The sequence below is a fragment of the Schistocerca piceifrons genome, chromosome X, assembly GCF_021461385.2.
Source record: "Schistocerca piceifrons isolate TAMUIC-IGC-003096 chromosome X, iqSchPice1.1, whole genome shotgun sequence".
NCBI classification, from domain to species: Eukaryota; Metazoa; Arthropoda; class Insecta; order Orthoptera; family Acrididae; genus Schistocerca; species Schistocerca piceifrons.
The window spans coordinates 380,994,801-381,019,352 of NC_060149.1; the positions used below are offsets into that span (position 1 = coordinate 380,994,801).

Here is a 24,552-nt window from a genome sequence, read left to right on the forward strand (position 1 = left end):
TCCGTATAGGCTGCCCCGCGTAGCTGCTGCCACACTCGCGAGGAGTATTATAAATCACCGGTACCCTCAAGTCGAGATAATCTTTAAGAGGTCACAACATTTCTTTATTTTTGCTGGGTGGCCAGAAGACTGGTCTGATTCATTGCCTGTTCACGAGTCTACCTATCTTACAGTTGTTGCACCACAGAATGGATGCCACGCTGTGTGTTGATCCTCTAGGCTTGGTTGGGTGGCATCATGTCCTGATTTCCTTGAAAATGTTCTGTCATGGACAGAATATCCACTCCTAAACACCATCATCAGGTGATTAACCTTGGAGCTGAGGTAATCCTTGTCCAAAATAGCCCTGGCTCTGTGTATTAGGGTTTTTAGCACAGCTCCCTCTGAGCTGGATGGTGGAAGCTATGCCTTTTGAGATATGGGTCTGTATGCATAGGTTTTTTTATCTATACCATTCATATGCCAGATTAAAAATGTATATTCTGCATTTCTGAAGAAGCAGGATGGATGGAGGGGGCACTGTAGAATGCTCATTCTTTGACACCCTCTGTGTAAAAATTAGGTGTGGCTGGTGACAAGTGGCAAACCCGTGTCTGTTTCACCAGTCATTTCATAATAATTTCCACTATACAATAAATATGTGGTTATCGAGGCTTGTCAGAACAGTTTTAAAATGTTGTGAGAGAAATGAGTGGCCAATTGTTTTAATGTGTTTTCTACTGGTACTGTTGTAAAAAGGAAGACCATGCCAAGGCTTATCATGATTTCACAAAACTTACTCTCATCTGATTTATGATGATGCCAGTGATGGAGGCAATCGTCGGAAGCTTGGGATTTTAACCAAATTTGATGTGGCAAGTTAACTGAGAACTTTTTATTCACACTACATGTGCATTTAGATAATTTTAAACAAATTTCTACAATCAGATATCGTTTTAATTTCCTTATAAACTGCAAGCTTGTGTTACTACATTCAACCAAAATCGAGGGTGTTAGTGACGTAATTTTGCATTTCCCTCTAATTAGTGAATGTGCTTTAAATCCTCATTTATATTGTGTCAGACTTCATCTCGGTATTTATGTTATGTCAGACAATGTCTTGGTGTTTCTGTTGTGTTAGACTATATCTCAGTATTTCTGTTGTGCCAGACTACATCTCAGTATTTCTATTGTGTCAAACTAAATGTAGATATTTACATTTATATAATGCATATTTCCTATCACCAACAAACCACAACACTTACCAATATTCAGCATGGTGTTCGTTATCAAATTAAAAGTATAATAATGTCAACAAGTATATGCAACAACCTGATGATTGACCCCAACTAAAGTCATAGCATAATTTAAACACCTATTTAAATTTAATTGTGGCTTTTTCAAGATTACTTTCACTTTATTAATTGCTTTTGAAGTTCAGCTTTCAATGAAATTGGTGCTACGTAATTATGGTAAGTCCACTTTAATATGAGAGCAGTCTTAAACTAAGATTTATACCTTAATTTGTCTGTTGCACATGTGGAGACGATGAGAAGGGTTACAAGTGAAGTTTTCACTGCTAAACTACTGAAAGGGAAAAGGTAATATAGATGCAGCAGACAATATGGACACATTTTATGCTGGTGTTAACACTTACATAAAAGGAGCTTCTTGGTAAGACACATTTCATAGTGGCAGCATTATTGACATAGGAGCTTGTACTATTTGAATATCAGTGTATTAGACTCATTTAATTATTAAATATGTACTTGCATTACAGAGAATCACAAATACAAGAAAATTTATATGGTGCAGAAATGGAGAGGAACAAGAGTGATTAAGTTATGTGAGGGCAACAGCAGCAATAGCAGCGACTACAACAGTGCATTGGTGTGGTGCTAGTAGTAATGGCAATAGTAGTGATAGTAGTAGAGAAGGCTTACGCCAAATAGTGTGCTACCTATTCAAACCCATTATTAACAGCTTAGCAACTTCACTTTAAATTGTTACAGAAATTGGTATGCCACAGAAATCAACTGAAACATACGTGTGTGTGTGTGTGTGTGTGTGTGTGTGTGTGTGTGTGTGTGTGTGTGTGTGTGGTGGGGGGGTTTATATATGTATTTTTAATCGTATCATCCACAGCTGACAGTATGAAAGATAACAGTCTTTCAGACCAAAGCCCTGCCTTGAGTGTTTCTTGAAGCATAAGCAGCGTTATATTGCATTTAGGATAAAGTAGGCAGTGGCAACTTGTTTTAAAGCTGTGGTTGTTATGCTCAGGACCAGACAGAAATATATAAACAAAATCAAATGAATGTTCAGGTATTTCTAACAGTTTTGTCAAGCAATGTAGCGTGACAGAAATTTTGCAAACAAAATTAAACATATATATGCGATGGAGTTGAGAGAAGGGGGAAGGATGGAGGACAGAATAATAAAAGTCAAAAGTCAAATTGCACTACTGGTAAAAAGTACATGTGATACATTGACTCATGGGTGGGACTTGGTTTTCTGTATATTTTGAACATAAAACTTTATTGTAAAATTCCATCTCTGCAAATAAAAGTTTGTGTGTGTGCGTGTGCGTGTGTGTGTGTGTGTGTGTGTGTGTGTGTGTGAGAGAGAGAGAGAGAGAGAGAGAGAGAGAGAGAGAGAGAGAGAGAGAGAGAGAGAGAGAGTGTGTGTGTGTGTGTATGTGTGTGTGTGTGTACACCTTGAGTGTAATTTTTCTCGAAATTTCATATTATGTACACAATTGTCATTATTTGACGGGTACAGGCATATTCATTTCTGCGTGTTCTGTTTCTATAGCCACATGCTGTATTTCTTAAGCTAGTGAATATCTATTTTAACTAACTGACAGAAGGTTTGCAATATTTTATATGTTATGTCTGTAACATAGTTAATTGACCTTCCAAAGTAATTTTATGTATTTGCTATTAATGGAGCATTTATTAGTGGAACAATTACCAGGGGAATTTACTGTCTTGATTCTCTGACAGAAAAGGTAAAGAATAAAACACTGTTGTTCATGTAAGACTGAACACACAAAAAATTAATTGAGTGTTACATAATTCAGTCACAGTAACTTTTGAAAAATAGAACAAATCATTCAAAAAAAACTTTGGAACCAGTGTGCAAGTGATTCAAACATTTTACAAATCTTGAAATTTAGGATCTTTTTCTTGTGTGGCAAGAAACAGCAGAGCCATGCCTGATAATAAAGATTATATTTCCACCAATTATATTGGGTGCATTTGAGGATCTCTCATACAGTATTTTGGGCTCATTTTCCAAAGTTGAATGTGTAAGTTTCTTATTTCGTAAACAGTGAAATATATTTCAGGTTCTTTGTGGCGCTATATAAGAGCATCTATGTCCCTCTCAGGATACATGCCACCATTGTGTGATCCCTCTGATGGCCACCTTCTTCTTGATGGTGGCTATGTCAACAACTTGCCAGGTAAAGTAAAAGAACACTTTGACCATCCTCATGGTCTTTATTCCTAAGAAATTGTTTGACTAGCCACTACACAGTGCACGTATCTGCTGCCTTTTTGGTATGTAAAAAGTAAAACTGTTCTGGTCCTTAATGCTTCAGAATAATTACTTATCAACACTGTCTTTTCTGCTTGTTCCTATAAAAGTTTGGGAAGTTTTTCTTTCTTCTCATAATCTTACTGTGATGTTCTGCAGTTTATTTGGTTAGCTTTTATGTCTATTTCAATTTACCCTTGTTTATTACTTTCTGTTCTTAAGACATTTTCTTGGTAGAGAAATATCAAAGTACTTATTATATTGTTACAAGAGCTTTTTATTTCTGTTAGGAACACTGTCAAAAAACAGAATAAAAAGCACTTTGGTTTATCACTACAGCCGCAGTACCTAATATCACTGACTTCACGTGTCAGTGTAGTGTAACTAGAATTGGTATCTACCTGATCAGTATAGAAATTGGTAGTATTTTGTAGCTTGAGTCTGGATAGAAAAAGTTTATTTTTCAGGGCAAGTATTTGGTGGGTGTGTGCATACCATTAGGTGTAGAGTATACCATTAGGTGTAGACTTAACCAGAAGTGTGTAGTAAGCAAGGGAAATTATATTAAAGCTGTCATCAACAATATTTCCCATCATATACAACAGGTATGATAATTTTTCCAGATGATTACAGTTTTTTTCTCTTGCATTATAATATGACCAAAAATACATATGATATGAATCATGTTTTTATAGGGCTGTTTTTAAAGTGTCTATAGCATTTTCAGTTGTTATGTTTTCAGTTAGTAGAGACTGTAATGTTACAATGCTGTACATTATGCGTAACTTTTCACAGCTTATGTTTCTTGCATGTCACACCTGTAGCAATGTTGCTCTAAAATTTTTTGAATAACATGTTATGTTATATGGAATGGCACATGGAAGTCTGTTGTATGACACCTGTCATTTAGCTCTTAACAGTATGTTAGTAATACATAGTAATTTGTTTTTAACATAAAATGCATGAAATTGCATGTAAATCATCCTAATTTCCTGTCAGCAACTGTAAAGTAAAGAGGTTAAATATTTCTAAGAGCTTAATGACTGTTAGAAAAGATCATTACCAATAAAAAATTTACTGTGTTGGATTGTTTTCTCACAAAGGCAATTTTATTGTAGAAATAAGAATTTATGAATCAGTTCCTGAAGTCTAGCAGTACATATTGTCTCATTTTACACAAGTCTCTTCATGTCATGATTTGAAAAACAGATATGATTTAATAAAAGTATTGTCTGAAATAAGATATACAAAGAGATTGAGGAAAAAATGGTGTGCGTGATTCAACATATTATAAAACATACTAAAAATTACTAAAGAAGTGTCTCCATCCACATTATTAGAAGCAGAAAAGATGGAAACAGTGTTACCATATTGCAGTGCCTGTGTTTTTCCGAATTATGGTACAATGTTCCTTCGGACGTGCATGCATGTCCAAAGGGATAACCACAGATGCAAGTCCGAAGGGCCGTGCACTGCAGCGACTACAGCCATTATGAAACACATGAAATGTACTCACAGTTGCAAATACGGACAACCATCAGCTATATAATGGAATGACGACAACGAAGAGTGAGAAATCCAGGTTCAAGTCATGGCCCAGCACGAATTTTCATTGTCATCATCTCATTACACTCTGATTGTTGTCATATTCACAACTGTTAATACGTTTCATGGAGACAGTATTTGTGACATCATATGGTTTCAGAGGACACAAGGAAACTTTTACTCTGCATCAGATATTGTGGGGGCGGGGGTTAGTGATATGTGACAGTTGAAACTTTAAAGTAGTATGTGAGACATTCAGTTGATGACTCAAACCATAGGGGGTCATCCAAGAAGGCCATCAAAGTAGTTTGTATTCCAATCTGATACTCAGTTTCAGTCTGTGAGGAAATGTAATTGTTGTACACATTCTGTAGCAAAGAGTCTTTCTGCACCATACAGTTCCCCCTGGAGATGCTAATTTAACAATGTGTGTAGGAGAGCATATGTAAAGTTCAGAGAGGTACTAATAGAATTATCCTTTGAAATGGTCTATGGGATATGATTGTGGGGAGATGACTTGTCACCACAGGGAAAGAATTAGATCCGAGTCTTGGTCTGTGTACAATGTTATCTTAAATCTGTATACATCCCATTTCTCGTAATGTTGTCTTATCATTTCCCTCCTCCTTTTCTAGGATTTCACATTAGTCTTTGATTTTGTGCAAATTCCTTGGGCATTAATGGACTCTTTCCTCAATTGTAATATAATATTCCAGTCTGCACTTTGAATTTGATCATTAAAGCATCAAATCTTTGCAATAAATAATATGATTTCTTTTTGTTTCTGAACGTTTTCTTCATTAGAGTTCCATCAAATTGAATTACTCTTGTATCATATATCGTAATATGTTTCTCATGACTTTCGCATAGCTCAGTCTCATTTATACACATTGAAGTGTGTGTGTGGGGGGGGGGGGGGGGGCTGTTCATGCATGTCTGTGTGTGTCTAATATTAATGTTTTGCAAATATTATTTTGTAAATCAATAAATATTATGATGTGGAAGTGTTTGTAGAAGAGTGGAAAGTATAACTGATGATGCTCTTTTATTTTTGTTTGGTCACGTTTGATCATACAAAAATATTGTATAGTAGAAATTGAGTCTAAAAAAGTTTATTATGAGTCTAAACTTCAGAATATAAAATATACAGAAAATATATTGTTTCTCACATCATCTTGATTTTAGTACTGCTTCTATTTGGGCACAATACGAGAGATAACATAGATGAAAAATGTGCTGCTTTTTGAAATATAATACTTAGAGAAATCTGTGCTACCCAGTAGATTTACTGGTGTTTCTAGCAGAAATATTTATATAATGAGTGATTTAGAAAGGTCAATAGACTACTTCAATTATCTGTTGTTCCACAGTTTATGTTCTCATTATTGTGTATTGCTGTTCATTACTAACAAATAACTTTCTCACCTTGTCCTGTTTAATGCTTCTGTGCTTCCTTCCTGTACATACACTCTACAGAGCTGTGGTGGGTTCTTATGTATGTCAAAATTGGTTAGAAGGTGTTGCTTTAGGTCTCCTGTGGCGATATGTTCGTGCAAGTATGTCAATAGCTGGTGTCTTACCTCCAATGTGTGAAACAGATGGTCATTTACTTCTAGATGGATGTTATGTAGACAATGTCCCAGGTAAGAATTGGTAAGATTTTGTTGACAGTGCTTGTAGTAGTTAGAGTTCTCCTCAAATACTTGTGTTCAGAGGCTGCATTTGTCTGTTTTTCCGTGCTTCACATTGACATACATTTCACTAACATTGATGAGGTGTTTAACAGGTTTGTTTGTTATGTGTAAGTCTCTCCATATATACAGCAAACACAGACACAAAGGAAAATTTAAATTGTTGGAATATGGAACTACAAATAACTGGAAGCTAAAGTTCAAAGGAAATGTTTACATGCCGTTAATTTGATAGATTGGGCATAGCAACCAAAATAAAGGTGCACAGTTCAGTTTAAAAATAAGTTTTCCAAGTAGAATTTTAATCTTGTTGACAAATACAGGGTGTTTCAAAATCTTTGGCTCATATGTCTAGGGATGATAGATCACATGATGGGGAACAATTATCGTTAGAGACAAAATGTTAGCTGATGCTTCCCAATGATGGTAGGCACCTTTTATAAGTGGTTATGTCCATGAGGGGCGGCAGGGCATAGGCTCTTTGTGGGGTTTGTATGCAATTTGTGTTGCCTATAATCCAGTCATCTACTTCGTATGAAAAGGGGGAAACTGAGCTTCTAAAATATCTTTCTCTGCTTGGAAACATTCGTTCTTAAGGTTTTCTTGTTGAAAATTACTCTGTCAATTCACTGGGGTATTTAGTGTGCAGATGCGCACACCTGATGATTAGCAGACCCTTCTGTTTCAGTGAACCTTCATCGTCCCAGGGCCGGTGAATTCAATAAAGACATCTAGCATCATTGGGAAGTGTCAGCAAACATTCTCTCTCTAACAAAATTTGTTCCATAACGTGATCTCTCTCCCTAAATTTTTGATGCAAAGACTTTGAAACACCCTCTCTATCAAAACAGTTTGGTCCACTCATCGCTGGCTATGTGAAATGGGTTCTCTGCTGTTCTTAATTTATATAACTTATTCAGGAGACAATCTGAGCTGCCCTTTTAGATTGTTTTCTTACTGTCTTGTTAATTCTTCTGAAGATCAAAATGAATTACAAAATGATTTAAACAAGATATCTGAATAGTGCTAAGTGTGATGTCCTCCACATGAGTACTAAAAAAGTTGCATTAAATTTTGTTCATGTGATAAATCACACATACTTAATGCTTGTCAATTCACACAGTACTTAGGGATTACAGTGACCACCACATAGAAAATAATGCGAGGAAAATTAACCAAAGACAGTGTTTTATTGGCAGAGCATTTAAAAGATGCAAGAAATCTACTAAAAATCTGCCTATACTATGCTTGTCCGTCCTCTTCCAGAATGTTGATGCACAATATGAGATCCTTACCAGATTGGGTTGATGGAGAAAATCAAAAAAGTTAAGAGGAGGGTGGCACACTTTGTATTATTACAAAATAAGAGAGAATGTATCATGGCTTTCATAAGCGAGTTTGGGTGGCACTCATTAGAACAAAGGCATTTTTTGCTGCATTGAAATCTTTGAATGAAAGTCCCACCTATTTGAGGAAAGATGACCATCATGATTAAGTAACAGAAATCAGAGCTTGCATGGAAAGAGTCCATTGTTTTAATCACATACTATTCGAGAATGGAACAGTAAAGAAATAATCTGAAAGTGGCTCTAAGAGTCCTCTGCCAAAGACTTAACTGCGAACTGCAGATCAATCATGTAGACATAAATTAAAAGAAGGCGAGAGCATAGTGTCTTTAGTATGACGCATGGTGAAGTGTTGTGGTGTTAATTAACATTCAGTATGATGACTGCTTTACATTTTTCATCAAATTTTGTAGTAAAGTATGGAGTAGATATGAGAAGCTCTACATACGTCTACTCAACAGAAAGAGAAGGCATAAAGTAACCACTCACCATATAGTTCAGACACTGAACTCTCAGTAAACACTAAAACAAGGTTGAAATCATTCCTCAGAGCCAATAGTCTTTTATTTCTGAGGAGGGACATTGTCCAAGAGCTTAATGATGATTTCAGAGCAGTTTGTGTGTCTGTCAACAGCTCAACGCCTCATCTGTATCATAAGTGGTTACCTTTTCTCCTTCCATTATTTGTATTTTAGCTACACTTTCCAGTGTTTGTCAACAAAAAGAAAACTGTCATGTAAACTATACTTCTAACTACTGTCAAAAATTTCTTAAGCTATGATTACACATTAGACCTATATGAAATGTAAATCCACAGAAGTATCACTTCTTCAGTCGGAAATCAGTCTACTTCTAAAGCACCAGTTATCCCAGATGATGTACAAACATTAAAGTTTTATATTCCAAGTACAAAACCTCACTAAATCTGCCAACTAATGTGTCCAACATCAATATCAAAGCCACAATAAGTCATGATTTATCAGTCACAAGAATGTTGTTTTCCAGAATTAAGAAAAAAATTACACTACAAATGATCTGACTTGAGACACACTGAAACATATCTACTAACTTACCATTAGAAATAGTTTTGTGTAGTTGGGAGTAGGTCCACTTACAGTGGAGCTCAACAGTCTTGTATATTGTTATATGTTGTTTTATTCCATCAGTAGCAATGTTTCACTTATCCTCATGTATACTTTGGATGCAAAATTGGGAAAAGTGTGGTATTTAGAAAATATTTCATTTACAGGTGAATAGTGAAGTGTACTAATGTAAACAATGACATGAAGCTCCATTCCTTGTAAATAATGGTAATATATAAACTTAACATTTTGAAGAATCCAATTAAAAAAGGAAGAGAAAATTTGCAGTGGTACACATTACATTTGATTATTACTAGAACAGCACTATAAAAATCCTGTTGACACCAATAGAATGATGTAATCTGTCATGTTTGGTTTGCCATCTGTTATATTTAGAAACTACGGATTGTGGAGTGAGTAAAAGGACACCCATGTGTCAGTAAATGGGAACCCCACAACTCTTTAATAAGATTAAGGTGGAGGCACCTCATTGGCCAGTCAACTGACTGGATGTTGTATCTCTCTCTCTCTCTCTCTCTCTCTCTCTCTCTCTCTCTCTCACACACACACACACACACACACACACACACACACACACAGGTGCGTGCACTATGCCACACTGCACTAAGATGCTATTGCAGACAAGGACACCTCTACCTTGATATTGATCCCTTTCAATGATAATGCATATATTGCCATACTTTTTTGAATTCTTCGCAGATCATCTGGCTCAGTGCATGTTGAGAATAACTGTCCAGAGAAAACTGGAGCTCATTATGTGATGAGAACTGCCTGCTGCTGTCCATGCATACAACTTATTTGTGGCTAAGCTATAAGAATCACACTCCTCTCTGATAGTGCCTCTGCAACCTATTCTGGTTAATAAACATCGGCTATTGACAACCCCTAATGTATGCAAATGTATCAGTCATCAGTGGCTGCTAAATGTAACGCATATTACTCTGATTGGAACTTCTTCCACAGCCTTTCAGACTCTTTCCTTTGCTTTGGACTGCATACAAGTATAATTTGTCAGACATATTCTGCCTGCCATCAAGTTTGACGTTTTTCAATATAGAAGTGCTTTAGTAGAACTGGCCATTGACTCCAGGTGTAGATCCTTAAGGACCAATAGCCTAATATACAGTGGGGCAGCACTTGCAACTGTTTTATCACAGGGTTATCAGAATATGTTTATCATTTTATATTACAGTCAATACAAGGTTTCTTTATTTATAGTTCTGTAAAACTTTTCCTTTCATTTCATAATTTATCGTATACAGTGTAGGTTTAACTCGCAATTTGCATAGTATCTTCCAAGTGATCAGGAGTAAGGTTTTGGTAGAAAGTTACGTATACATCACATGGGCAACAGGATATATTGTGGTGTGGATACCAGCAGGTGCTCTATAAACTCACGGACAGTGTGGAAACTGGCCACAGTTACAGTGCTGTGTGTGTGTGTGTGTGTGTGTGTGTGTGTGTGTGTGTGTGTGTATGTTTGTACCAAGCTACAATTTGCCCATCATGAATTGTACAAGATTTGAAGTGTTGCTTGTTGGCTTTTGTGCCAGGATATTTGACTGACGTTTGTTTAATGAATTTGTTTGATTATCCCGAGGTGAGAGCTAAAAGGCAGTTTGTCAACAAGTTGTCATGAAAGCCTCAGCAATTTTGTACAAGATTTGATTTTGCCATTATGAACACTGGTAAAAGTATGTAGCTTAGAATGTATTAATAATGAAACAGTTTCACTTTTAAATGAAAGAAGAAAAGAAAAGGGGAGAGATAGAGAGAGATGATGATTAGTAAAGTGTGCATACACACACACACACACACACACACACACACACACACACTAGAATCTAGAATTATCTGTTTAGGCTACAGATCTAGAGAAGAAGAAGAATGGGAAGGAAATAATGATCCTAGTTTAGACAAAATTAGACAAAAAAAGAGAGAAATAATGATGAATGTTATTGAAGTTTGCATGAAATATTGGAGATAATTACAAAGCAGAGATTGATCTGTTTTGAAAATGTATACAGAATGAGAGTGGATAGATTAACCACCCAAATAATTCTGTATTTTTAGAAAAAATCAACAACTGTTTGAATCATAGAAATCGAAAAAAGATCAAATAAGGATGTCTATTTAAAAAAATGCACAAATAAGGATGTCTATTTAAAAAAATGGAAATATGGAAAACCACATAGAAGAGGAACTGTTGTTAAAAGGTGATTCCCATTGTCAAGTACAGAACTAAAAAAAAGTAGTGATGTAATAACAGGTATACAGACAGAGATGTGGATTATGTAGAATGTCAATAGTTAAAAGGAGGAAGGGGATTTGAGAGAGAAACTGAAGAGGATTAACCTAATGAAAATGAAGTCTAGGAGGACTGAGAGCCCACTTCATGTTTGAGAGCTAGCATCCATCTCTGAAATTTGGAAATACATGTTCAGAGGGGAAGCATCGAGATGACTTACAAGGTGAAACATATGTCAAAGTCTCTGGTATTATGTCCCACAGCACACTCAGTAGCAAGGTGTTTGGTATTGCTTGTTAAGACAATTTGCCTCTGCTTGTTAATTCTAACAGCTTGCTACTGACAATGCCAACATAAAATGCAGACATAATACAATCAGTTGGACATATCCAGATTTCATTTAATTTTTCACTAAATTTAAAACACTTTTGTTTTCTGCCTACTTCCCAAGATAGCGAAACCCAATGAGCCAAGACATCCTGTCATTACTGGCTTCTAGTCCTCGTTGAATGTATTTCTAGCATAGTTGGTTTACTTCCCCATCATTCCCCCAATCTAGAGTTTGTGCACCATCTCTAGTGGCTTGTTACAAGAGGATTTCAAAACCTAATCTCCATCATGTCTGGACTCCCCCCACCCCAGGGGCCTCGTCACTCTTTGGTGGTTCGTGCTTGGCTACCACGGGGTCCCTGTCGTCACATTTATTCCCTTCTGTGCTGCATGTCTATCCTCTTGCTACTCTTTTTCCTCTCATTTGGGAAACATGTCTAGGATGTTATTGGGAATGTTCTGCATTGTCTTTAACTGACGTAAGAACAGTCTCACCTTTGTTTTTTGCTCCTTTTTCCTTTCTTTGTTTCCCTTCTCCTCTTGTTCCTCCACTGCAGCGTTTGAGATTCCTCTTTTCTTCATCCTCCTTGTGTGCACCTGAAGGCCGGCCCATGCATCTGACGCGTAACAGGTGATTAGGTAACGCGTAATTCCCAGCCCCGGGGAGACAGGTAGGGTTCGCACATACCCCCTGGTACAGGCCAGGCCCATGGAGGGGTGATTGCCTGAGCTGCAACCTTCCCAAATTGCTGCTTGGTCCCTCTGTCAGGTGTTCGAGAGGTGTGACCGGTGGTGTGAATGATCACGTAAGGCGGGTGTGCCTCCTTGTGAAGGGGGCCCCCAGTTGGAAGGAACATGCCATCGGAGATGCTGGCAATCGTGGGAAGTTTTCTCGCAATGAGTTAATCATCTTCCCAATCAACGTCTATGAAACGTAAACGTAATGAGGCTAATGATCCCAAGACCCTTCCTGCTGCACCACGGTTCCTCGTGGTTACATGTACTGAAGACGGTCAGTCCTTCACCACCGTAAATCTGTTTATTATTCAGAAAGGTGTTGATGCAATTGCCGGCCCTGTGAAATCGTGCTCTCATTTACAGAATGGCACTTTGCTTTTGGAGATTACTTCTGATTCTCGAGCACAGCAACTGCTTACTGCCTCACTTCTGATTCTCGAGCACAGCAACTGCTTACTGCCTCACTTCTCCGTTGCTACCCTTTTTGTGTCGAGGCCAGTAGAACTTTAAATTTTTCCTGTAGTGTAATTTACACCAGGCTGTTCAACAGTCTAACCGAGGCCGAAATCCAATCTTACCTCTCTGATCAGGGTGTCACTGCCGTCCATCGTGTAATGAAAAAGGTAGATTCCTCCTTAGTGCCCAGCCACACTCTTTTTCTCACCTTTGATAGAGTAGTGCTTCGTCCAAGATCAACGCAGGCTATGAAATTATCACAGTCCGGCCGTATATTCTGAACTCAATGCACTGCTACCAGTATCATCGTTTCAACCAAACTAGAACATCTTGTCAACACCCAGCCATATGTGTCGCCTGTGGTAGGGATGCACACAAAGGCATCCTTCTGCATCCTTCTCCCCACCGTATCGACTGCAATGGCGGCCATACCACCTCCTCTCAGGATTGTCCTGTGTGTCTTGATGAGCAGGCTGTCCAAGAGATCCGGGTAAAGGAAAAAGTGCCTTACCCAGTAGCTCGCAAGTTACTGACTAGTCACAAGCCCTACATTCTCCCATCTGGCACCTATAGTTCTGTTCTCGTTACCCTCACTCCATGAAGGACATGGCCATGCAGACATGCGACCTTGAATTCAGCTCAGGTTGTGAAATCGCCCAGTGTCAAGGTAGTATCGCCATCCCCCTCATCCAGCTGTGCAACAAGCCGTCAAACTCTCACCTCAAGGGGTGAAGCCACCAGTTACACAAACGGTAGGCCGGAAAGGACAGAAGGAGTACTCCGGTAAAGGCTTCCTCCCTCCAGTGAAACAACACCTGAATCTTCCTCTAACCGGAAAGGCTTGAAGAAGTCCACCAAAGGCAAACAATTTTCTCTTCTTCAACGGGTCGCCACATGATGTCTTAACCCAGCCGGCCTCCATGTCGTCGGTGCGCACCACCAACCATTTTTCAGCATTGGACTCCACAGACCGACTGCACAAGCAAACCGATGCTTCTGTGTCCCCATGGAGCAGGATCCTCCTGCTTCTGTGCTCTGTAGTAGCGACTCTTCACCAACTGTCACTTGTGATGACCAGGTGGAGTATCTCACAAACATTATCCTTATTGCTGCAGAACATTCCATTCCTCGCACTTCCTCTTTACCACATCGTGTCCCAGTCCCTTGTTGGACTGAGGCATGCTGCGACAAAATTCACTCACGGAGACGTGCTCTCTGCATCTTTAACCATTATCCTATAATGGCGAACTGCATTCATTATAAACAGGTGCATGCAAAGTGTCATCATGTTCTTTGAGACAGCAAAAAAGCTAGCTGGTTTCCATTCACTAGTTCTTTTAACAGTTCCACCCCATCCTGTTGTGTGGGCCAACCTCTGATGTCTCTCTGGGACCAAGAGCCATTCCCCAAATTCCAGTTTGACAGTAGCAGACGATGTCCTCGTGGACCCTATTGCTATCTCCAACACCTTAGGCCACCATTTTGTAGAAGTTTTGAACTCTTCCCACTGTCACCCTGCCTTCCGCCATGAGAAAGGAGTGGAGGAGGCTCTGGCAATATACTCTCAGTTCACCCCAATCCCCCGCCCCAGGGCCAGATGCCATCCACACTCAGATGTTGCAGTACCTTTCTCTTGTGGGCAAGCAAATTCTGCTTAACACGTACAACTGCGTCTGGGCAGAGGGCACATTTCCCAAGCACAGGCATGAAGCCACAGTCATATCCATACCTAAGCCTGGTAAGGACAGAAACCTTCTTTCAAGCTGCTGCCCCATCTCTCTTAGCAGCTGTGTTTGCAGGGTGATGGAACACACGATTCGTGCCCAGCAGGTATGGTGGCTCAAGTCTCGCAATTTACTGACGAATGCACAGTGTGGACTTCGTTCTGCGGTTGACCATCTCTTTACTTTGTCCACCCACATCATGAATGGTTTTCTGCGGCCATCCCAGACCGTGGCCATGTTTTTTGGTTTGGGAAGGCCTATGACACCTGTTGGAGAACTGGTATCCTAGAACTGGTATCCTCTGTACTATTTACATGTGGGGCTTCCATGGCCACCTGCCCTGTTTCCTTCAGGCATTTTTAAAAGACCAAGTTTTCAAGGTGCGTGTAGTTTCTGTCTTGTCAGACACTTTATCCAGGAAAATGGTGTGCCTCAGGGTTCCGTCCTGAGCATCGTCCTCTTTGCTATCACCATTAACCCTATAATGACCTGTCTCCCGCCGGGCATCTCCGGCTCCTTTTTGTTGATGATTTTGCCGTCTATTGCAGTCCTCCACAGACCTGTCTCACTGAGTGGCGTCTTCAGTGATGTCTTGATTGTCTTTACTCCTGGAGCATTGACAATGGCTTTCACTTTTCCAATGACAAAACCGTCTGTATGAATTTCTGGTGACGCAATTGATTTCTCCCACCGTCTTTACATCTTGGGCCTGTTGCCCTTCCGTTCATTGTAACTACAAAATTCCTGGGGCTCATGCTTGATAGGAAACTCTCTTGGTCCTCGCATGTGTCTTACCTGGCAGCCCACTGTACACAGTTCCTCCATGTCCAACATGTCCTCGGTGATACATCCTGGGGTGCTGATCGAACCACCCTCCTCCGTTTGCACTGGTCCCTTGTCCGTTCGAAACTTGACTATGGGTGCTTTCAGAATGAAGTTTTCATTCTGCAGTGGAGTGTGCTCTGATATGAAACTTCCTGGCTGATTAAAACTGTGTGCCAGACCGAGACTCAAACTCGGGACCTTTGGCTTTCACGGGCAAGTGCTCTACCATCGGAGCTACCCAAGCACGACTCACCCCCCATCCTCACAGATTCAGTTCTGCCAGTATCTCATCTCCTACCTTCCAAACTTCACAGAAGCTCTCCTGCTCAGATGGTAGAGCTCTTACCCACGAAAGGCATAGGTCCCGAGTTCAAGTCTCGGTCTAGCACACAGTTTTAATCTGCCAGGACGTTTTATGGGTGCTTTGTTTATGCATCTGCATGTCCATCCATCTTAAACCGTCTCAACACTATCCACCATCGTGGCATCTGTTTGGCCACTGGTGCCTTTTACACTAGCCCGGTTGAGAGTCTGTATGCTGAAACTGCTGAACTACTACTGTCCTACCGCCATGACTTTCTTCTCTGCAGGTATGCATGCTGTTTGTCTGCCATATGTGGCCACCCATCCTACGCCTCCTCCTTTGATGATTCCTTTGATCGCCAGTATGGGGCACGTCCCTCTTCTCTGTTAACTTCTGGAGTCCGCTTTCGGCACTTGCTACAGTGGCTTGACTTCATACTAGTTCTACCTTTCCTGGTGGGTGTGAACGCTTCACCATCTTGTCTTCGTGAAGCGGCCCATGTTAACCTTGACCTTCATTCATTTCCTAAGGGCACTATGCCAGCCTCGGTCTATCACCTTCAGTTTCACAACCTTCGGATGGAACTTCGCAATAGTACCTTTGTATACACTGATGGTTCTCGGACTGACCATGATGTCGGGTGTGCCTTCGTCATTGGCACCCGTGTCTTTCAATGCCGGCTTCCAGCTCACAGTTCAGTATTTACATCTGAGCTCTTCGCTGTATATCAGGCCACGGAGTACATCCGGTGACACAGCCTTTTCGATAGTGTCCCCAGCTCAGACTCACTCAGTGCCCTTCATAGTCTATGTGCGCTGTACAGTGCCCGTCCCTTAGTGCAGTGGGTCCAGGAAAACTGTCACTTGCTTACTCTTGGTGGGGCCAGTGTGGTGTTTCTGTGTGTTCGTGATAATGCCAGTCTGCCAGAAAATGAGGCTGCTGACACTGCTGCTAACGCTGCAGTCCTCGTACCTCAGCCCTCGAGTTCCTATATTCTCTGTGATGCTGTCTGTCAGGAGGTGGTGTCCCTTTGGCCTTGCCAATGGTCTTCGCTTCACGGGAATAAGCTACGGCTTATTAAGCGTCTCCCAGTGGCTTGGACGACCTCCTCTCGGTCCTCCCTCTGGGAGGACATCATTTTAAGTAGGCTGCATATTGGGCACTGCCTTTTTAGCCACCGTTATTTGATAAGTGGCACTACCCCACCACTTTGTACACATTGCACCCAAGTTTGAAATGTCCGCCACTTCCTGATGTACTGCCTATTTTTTAACCGTTTACTTTCCCGCTTGGGTTTGCTGTCCAAGTTATCGGCCGTTTTAGCAAATGACGCTCAAGCTGTAGACCACATTTTACTTTTTATCCGCCAAAGCAATTTGGCGAAGGCCATTTAATTTTTAGTTTTGGACCTCTGTTTCCGTATGGTGTCTTTTTTTTTTTTTTTTTTTAGCCCTTTTTCTACGTGCCTGTTTTTAGCTGTCTTCTGTTACGTCAATTAGGACTGACGTATAGTGATTTTTTTAACTCCTCTCTGTCTTTGTCTTCTATAGTTTTGACTTGAACATGTATGACCCCAGTTTTTTTTTTTTTTTTTTTTTTTTTTTTTTTTTTTTTTTTTTTTTTTTTTAACCTAAAGCAAAACAAAACCAAACCAATCATGTCTGGATGGCTTATCCACTACTGAACACTTAGTTTTACAGTGGCCTTCCAACTTTAAGCCAAGGGCATCACTCCTTAACTTTGGTTGACTTTGTTCTTATAAAAAAGTATTTTACTGCTGAAAGTGAAAGACAAATAAGATGTACAGCAATTAGTGCCCCCCAAATTCTCCTTATATCAGGCTATTTGTGAAATATTGAGAACAAATCTTCATGGAGTTTCATGAATTGTAACCCCTGATCTGGGAAAGGGTCATATGTGAAACTATTATTGGTTGAACTCAGGGAAAGCCCAAACTCCTTAATTTTCTGACACAATTCATTTCCTTTTATGGGAAATACATTAGTTATTTTTCTTATTCCATGTATTGGTGTTGATATTAATTTATTGAATGATCAGAGTCACTCTATTGTACACAATGAGCTCATGCTGAAAATCTTGTTGCATGACTGTAACTGTACCATCCTGTCCACATGAAGCACACTTCCTTTTAATGCTCTCTGCTTCTTGTGGAACTGATTTGTCCTGACATTCTGTCTTCCTCAATTAATATACCAATAATCCTATTAATTCATTTGTGCTCGAAACTATAACAATAAATTTCCATGTAAGCAGGTGATTTGGGATATTGTGGCTGAGCTCAAGCAAAATAATTCACCCATGTCCCCCCCCCCCCTCTATTCTCCCATCTTCCCCATGATCTTGTATTGCCATGTCGCAGTTGATTGGCTGATGGACCTCTGAAAAAAAAAATTAATAGTGCTAAACACATTGTTTGTAAATTATAGAAGAAATTATACACTTGAAAATCACCAAGAGAGACTTCAGAAATTAAATTGACTTCATACTGGTGGAACAAAGTGGGATTAAGAAGATCTTCACTTTAGTGGGAGCAGATATTGATAGTGCCTTAATTTATTAATGGCTGAAAATGGTTAAAAGCCATGGACTGCATAAGGAATGATTTTGAAAGTGCAAGAGAGAAAGAAATTCTATGGCAAGAACAGTGAAGAAGCTTTGAGAATGTATGGGAGGATTAATAATGAATTGCAATGATAAGTTGGGCAACCAAAGATGTATCTTGAAGAAGAATTTAAGGAAATTGTGGAACTTGAGACAAAAATAAAGTAAAGTTTGATATTCTTTACAGAAGAGTAAGATGTTAAAATTTTACTAAAGAAATTCTTAAGAAAGACAAAAGGAAAATTTACAAAACCAACAGTGAAATCAAACAAAGATGGGAAGAGTAACTGTAAGGACTGCATGATACTACACATAAACTTAGACTGCTACATCTTGAATCTTGACATTACGTGGATGATGATGATGACACAGGGCGATCAATCTTAGTACAGGAGGCACAGTGGAAAAGTGGTAGAAACAGATATAGTGCTAGTTAAATACTGAAGTTCCTGAATGAAGAATGAATAATGAGATTTCTGAGACTATGCAGTAGAATAGAGCTTAAGACATTGAGGACTGCCCATAATCTTTCCTGACTACACTAACAATCCCAGTACCAAACAACAAGGAAATGTAGTGAGCATAGAACCATAAACATTTTTCTCGTGCTGCCTAGATAATGTTTAGGATCACAAACAACAGATTGGAAAGAACAATTGGAGTAAACCATGACTGTGTTGTAAATTGGTTTTTATAGAAAACCAGGGACAAGGAATGCTATATGACTCTTGCATTCTTGTAGAGAGATTTACTGAGAAAGCAGAGCATTTAAAACATATGATTTACAGACTTGAAGAAAGATTTTAGTAATATGAACTGGAAAAAAAGTGGACTGGAAAGATGAACAGCGTCTGAACCAAAACACTTTGGTAAGATTGAAAATAAAGAATATCAACAGGATAGACTTTGTGGAAAGTGTGAGATAAGATTGTTATACTCTTCAATATGTATTGAGAATATATTATTGAACATTTTTCATTAATGGAGAAGGGTTTAAAAATTCGGGTTTAAAAAATATGGTGGCTAAGATTCACAGACAGTATTGTTCCTGAAGCTATATATGGAAACGGTAAAGAATATCAAAACTGCTTAAAAGTGTATGAGAAGAAAATAAATCCAAAGAAATTGAAAATAATGACAATAGGAAGAAAGGAAATGATAAAAATACGCTAAATGGATGCAAAATTTTAGTTATAGAGGAAGTAGACTAGAAAGAAATTCAAGATGCAGTATGTTACATCAAAAATAGCAATAGCAAAAGAAGTGCTGTCCAATAACAACTTAATTAATGATACACTTGATGAAATGTTTGTCTCAGGTGTCCTACTTTACAGTGCTGAACTTGAACCCTTTTAAAGAAAGACAGGAGGAAGCTGGAATCATTTGAAATGTGGATATGGCAGAGAATGAAAGAAAGTGAACTGGATGTGCAAAGTGGCAACAAAGAGATGCTGAGAAGAATGAGAGAGGAATGGCAGTCAGTGGTTGCAGTTGAATGTAGGGTGAAAGATAATTCGGATCATCTATAATGTGCTTAACATATGTAAACATAGCAACCTGAGGAAGGAACTGATTGGATGCAAAAAGTACACATAACAAGGACCTGATCACAGAGCAAAGAACATTACGCTAATGATGTATGCAGATAATTATTTTTTCACTCATGAACTCTCTTAGTAATAATCTATTTCAAATCCTGTATAATAGAAAAATAACCCTCATATGTTTCGTGATGGGTGTACATATAATACTTTGCAGTTTTCTGTGTATTCAGTTGTTTGCTGTTAATCTTCAGTGTTACAGTTTCTTTTACATGCGAAGTATGTTTCCTCTTTCTTGTGGTGTGGCTCATGTAACTGAAATTGTGTGATTGTGTTTGTAGATATCATCAGTTTAGTCCAACAGAAAAGAGGTTTTTTTTTTTTGTGTGTGTGTGTGTGTGTGTGTGTGTGTGTGTGTGTGTGTGTGTTAGAGAGAGAGAGAGAGAGAGAGAGAGAGAGAGAGAGAATAGTTGTTGGGGGGAGGTGGGGGGGCGGGGGGAGACAGTGATATTTAATTGAGGAGCATGGGGGATCAGTGATATTTAAATGATTTAACTCTCACATACTTGTAGTCACTACATTGCCTGTAAGTCCACTTCTTACCATTTGAAATGCAGTTATACGTGCTAGACATTATATTACAATTTCCAGCTGATGTTATGAGAAATCTTGGTGCAAAGCATGTTTTGGCTGTTGATGTTGGCTCACAAGATGATATTGATCTCACTAACTATGGTGACTGCCTCTCTGGGTGGTGGTTGCTATGGAAAAGGTGGAACCCATTTGCTACACCGGTGAAAGTTCCTAATTTGCCAGATATTCAGTCAAGACTGGCATACGTTTCATGTGTGAGGCAGCTAGAGGTAAGTTGAATAATTATTTTAATTTTCCATGTTTGTGTACCTTACTTTTATTCAATCATTCCACCTATTGCTCAGATCAAGTTCAGTCATGTATTACTTTTCATGGAGTTGAGAGGTAGACTGCTGATACTTAAACTGGAGCCTGATACTTTCTCAGCAGACAGACATTTCTCTGACAATGCAGTTATATTCTTTGTTTACACTTTTTATATTAACATTAACTATTCTATAAAAACAATTTGAGTCTTTTTGTTGTCTAAAGTTTTGCATTTTCAATGGTGTTGCACACAACAGGTGGCTACCTGCGTGTTATGTAATCAGATTTATTTAAGGCTGTCATTGTGTGTGTGTGTGTGTGTGTGTGTGTGTGTGTGTGTGATAAACACAACATTGAGGTTTCAGCATAACAGAATGATGACAATAGGATACCAAATCCTGTACTTTTTTAAAATTAAAGAAGTTTGCTTAGTTTGTGTGGAAGAGACACTGTTAATTTATGTATCTAGAAAAAATGCATTTATATAAAAGTCATCTCTTCCAAACATTTCTGCCTCTTTCCAAATTTTCTGTCACAATATGGTTCTTACTCATTTAGTTATTGTAAATTTGCAACTCAGTAATTATGGAATAAACTATTGAGCCTAGTGACACACAGTTGATTACAATTCCTCTCATATAACTGCTCGAGACACTTTTTAGCATCTGCACAGGTGAGACAATACCTCTACTCAACATTGTCAGTGCAGGTACTTAATGGGCTCACGGTGGCTTGATAGCAGCCATGGAACAGAATCCTATGCAAGGAAATGAATTCACTGTGTGAGTCAATCTATGGGAAGCATAGTGTCCGAATCCATGTGTAGTTGTGTATGGCAATAAATTCAGCATGTGGCTGGTGCAGGCAGCTAATAACTAAGCACATGAGAACAGCAGCACTGGGCACAAAGTGCAAGGCAGGTCCACAGTGGTTGAGCTCAGTGTGAGTACTGGTCCATTCCACTACCCACAAGTAAACACTTCTGTTGGCAGGTCTGCCCATACTACGTGACACATGCACCCTCCCATGCAGGTTTCCAAACTGCTCTACCCACACCTTCACATCTGCCTCCACCACACTGTCCACTGTCAGGGGTATTAAATCTCTTCTCCCTGAATAGGCTATGTAGGGCTGAAAATGCCTTGGCTCAGACTGCAACCTCCAGTGCAGAACCGAAGATGGTGCCAGAGAATCCAACAGCAGACTGACCACCAAAGGAGGCAATTGAAGCTGTCAGCTCTGCCAGAACAGTGGAAGGGCATAGAGGCTGTGGCACTGGGACTAAGCTACCTCCATCAATGACTGAGGGGAGGGGGGGAGGACGACAGGTAAAAATCCATGGTCTCCATCTTCGCAGGTATCCATAGGGTGGCAGCTGACAGGCGGGCCACTACAAGTGGTAGCCCCCCCTGGAACAATGTCGAGATCAACCCTGGAACTCAGCTGACTGGAAAATCACAGTGGTGATGGCCCAAAAGGGAGCTAAAGCAACTGATTTGCATGACAGTTCAGCATCTCCCCATCATTTTCCACCACAAACTACTGCTGATCATTTGCCCACCATAACACGTGGCAACCAACCCCGCTGCCAGACAAAGGAGTGGGTTCAAACAGCAGCCCCAACTGGAACACATGGCAGGTCACGGTAGTCTGTGTCTTGTGAGTCAGGTTGCAACAAATCCAGGAGACTCCGCGGCTGGCACCCATGCAAACATTTCACCGACTGCACCCACATACTGGTGTCGCGTGGTATGTAGCCAGAAAACTTGACAATGGGTTGTGGCAAGAAGAGGCAGGCACGGACATCTTCATTTGGGTCTGAAATGTATGCACGAGATGCACCTCTCTCAAGTTAGAAGGTGGGTGGAAACGTGCCATAATCACATGCTGGATAATACTGCAGATGTAGAAGTCTTCAAGCTCTTATAACACAAATTGCCTACCATTATCAGACACTAGTGTCCTGGGGAATCCCTCAAAGACAAAAAACAACCAACACTGAGTGAGTAGTGGCAGTCAACAATGTGGAGGACAGCTCGATTATGATGGGAAACAGGACAATGCATTGATCACCAACTACCACATGCTGCCCAAAAATGGACCAGTAAAACTGACGTGCACCATATGCCAAGGGTGCCCCAGCACTGGCCAAGGAAAGAATTGATGCAGTGGTGCAACCTGGTTCTGTGCGCAGACCCTGCAATTCTGCACCAGATGTTTAATGTCATGATCGATCACTGGCCAGTAGACGTGATGTCATGCCAATGCCTTCATACATATTGGACCCCAGTGTGACACATGCATCAGCTGGAGTATGTGAGGACACAATGCCACAATGGCGACAGCTCAATAGCATTGCTCGTCTTTGGTAAGCATGAAGACCATCTGGACGTTGTTGAGTCAGGCACATAGGAGGAAAAACGTATGCCGTGACTGATCCACACTTGAAGAGACATGCTCTGGCCAACTCGAGTGGACAGCTGGAACAATTTTCTGGAAAAGCAGGTCAGAAGTCGTGGCTTGGTGTGCTGTCAACAGAAAATCTGACAGGGTTTGCTGCAAGGCTCATCCATGTGAACACGAGAGCATCCTATCAGTCAGACTATATATCAGCCCCCATTGATAGTCACAATAGTGCATCAGCATTGGCATACTGGGCAGTGGAGTGGTAATGAATATCGTATCAATCAGTGTGTGATCTTATCCAGCAACTGAAAATGATGGCCAAAAAAGGAAACCAACAGCTTTTGGTTAGTGATGATGAGGAACATCGCCCCATACAGGAATACTTGAAACTTTTTAACCCCAAAAATAATACTTAGTACATCTTTATCCACGTGTGAATAACTATGTGGCACTTCAGTCCGGAACCATGCAGCTTCTACGGTTGCAGGTTCGAATGCTGCCTCTGGCATGGATGTGTGTGATGTCTGTAGGTTACTTAGGTTTAAGTAGTTCTAAGTATAGGGACTGATGACCTCAGATGTTAAGTCCCATAGTGCTTAGAGCCATTTAAACCATTTGCACTATGTGGCGCAGCAGAATGATCTTCAAAGCGCAAGTGATGGGCTGTTTAGTGCCATCCGCATTCTGATGGGACAGGGCGGCACCAATCCCATATTTGGATGCATCACAGGCCAGGTTTAAAGGTTTACCCTGCGTAAAGTAAGCCAGACAGGCAGCCAGGCACAAATGCTGCTTGAGAGACTGAAAAACCCATTGACAATCTGCAGACCAGACTGACTTAATGCTCTTCTGGCAAAGCCAGTTAAGAGGCTGGCAGATGTGCACAGTCACTGAGCATAATACAAAATATTACCCAAAAAAGATTGGAGTTCCTTCAGGCTTTTGGATGCTGGTAGGTTGATGATGGCTTTGATGTGGTCATCTGTAGGGATGAGATCATCCTTAGTAATAACATGACCCAAAAAAATGCACCTTTTGGGAGAAAAAACTCAACTTTTGCAGCTTACAATGAAGGCTATTCTCCACGAGGCATTGGTAAACTGACCAAATATTTTGTTAATGCTCCTCTTGCGTAGAGCCCGTGACCCAGATTTCATCAAGGTAATGGACGAAACGGGGAATGTCCTGAATCAGTTGTTCCAAATACCATTGGTAAATTCCTGACACAGATGAGATTCCAAAAGGCAGGCAATT

General features: G+C 40.0%; 1 protein-coding gene across 8 annotated transcripts in view; it reads left to right on the forward strand.

Moving 5' to 3' along the window:
- The window catches only part of LOC124723161 (neuropathy target esterase sws), a 201,895-nt gene that overhangs the window by 155,975 nt on the left and 21,368 nt on the right, over window positions 1-24,552 (forward strand). For 6 of the 8 annotated variants that reach the window (XR_007006522.1, XR_007006521.1, XM_047248357.1 and 3 more), the window contains exons 22-24: window positions 3,329-3,445; window positions 6,594-6,707; window positions 20,644-20,855. Coding sequence is in view for 6 of the 8 variants with exons in the window: in XM_047248357.1 (XP_047104313.1) it covers window positions 3,329-3,445; window positions 6,594-6,707; window positions 20,644-20,855 (443 nt within the window). In the remaining 2 variants the exon portion in view is untranslated. The remainder of the gene's footprint in view (window positions 1-3,328; window positions 3,446-6,593; window positions 6,708-20,643; window positions 20,856-24,552) is intronic. The other 2 variants (XM_047248358.1, XM_047248359.1) reach the window with 2 other exon arrangements.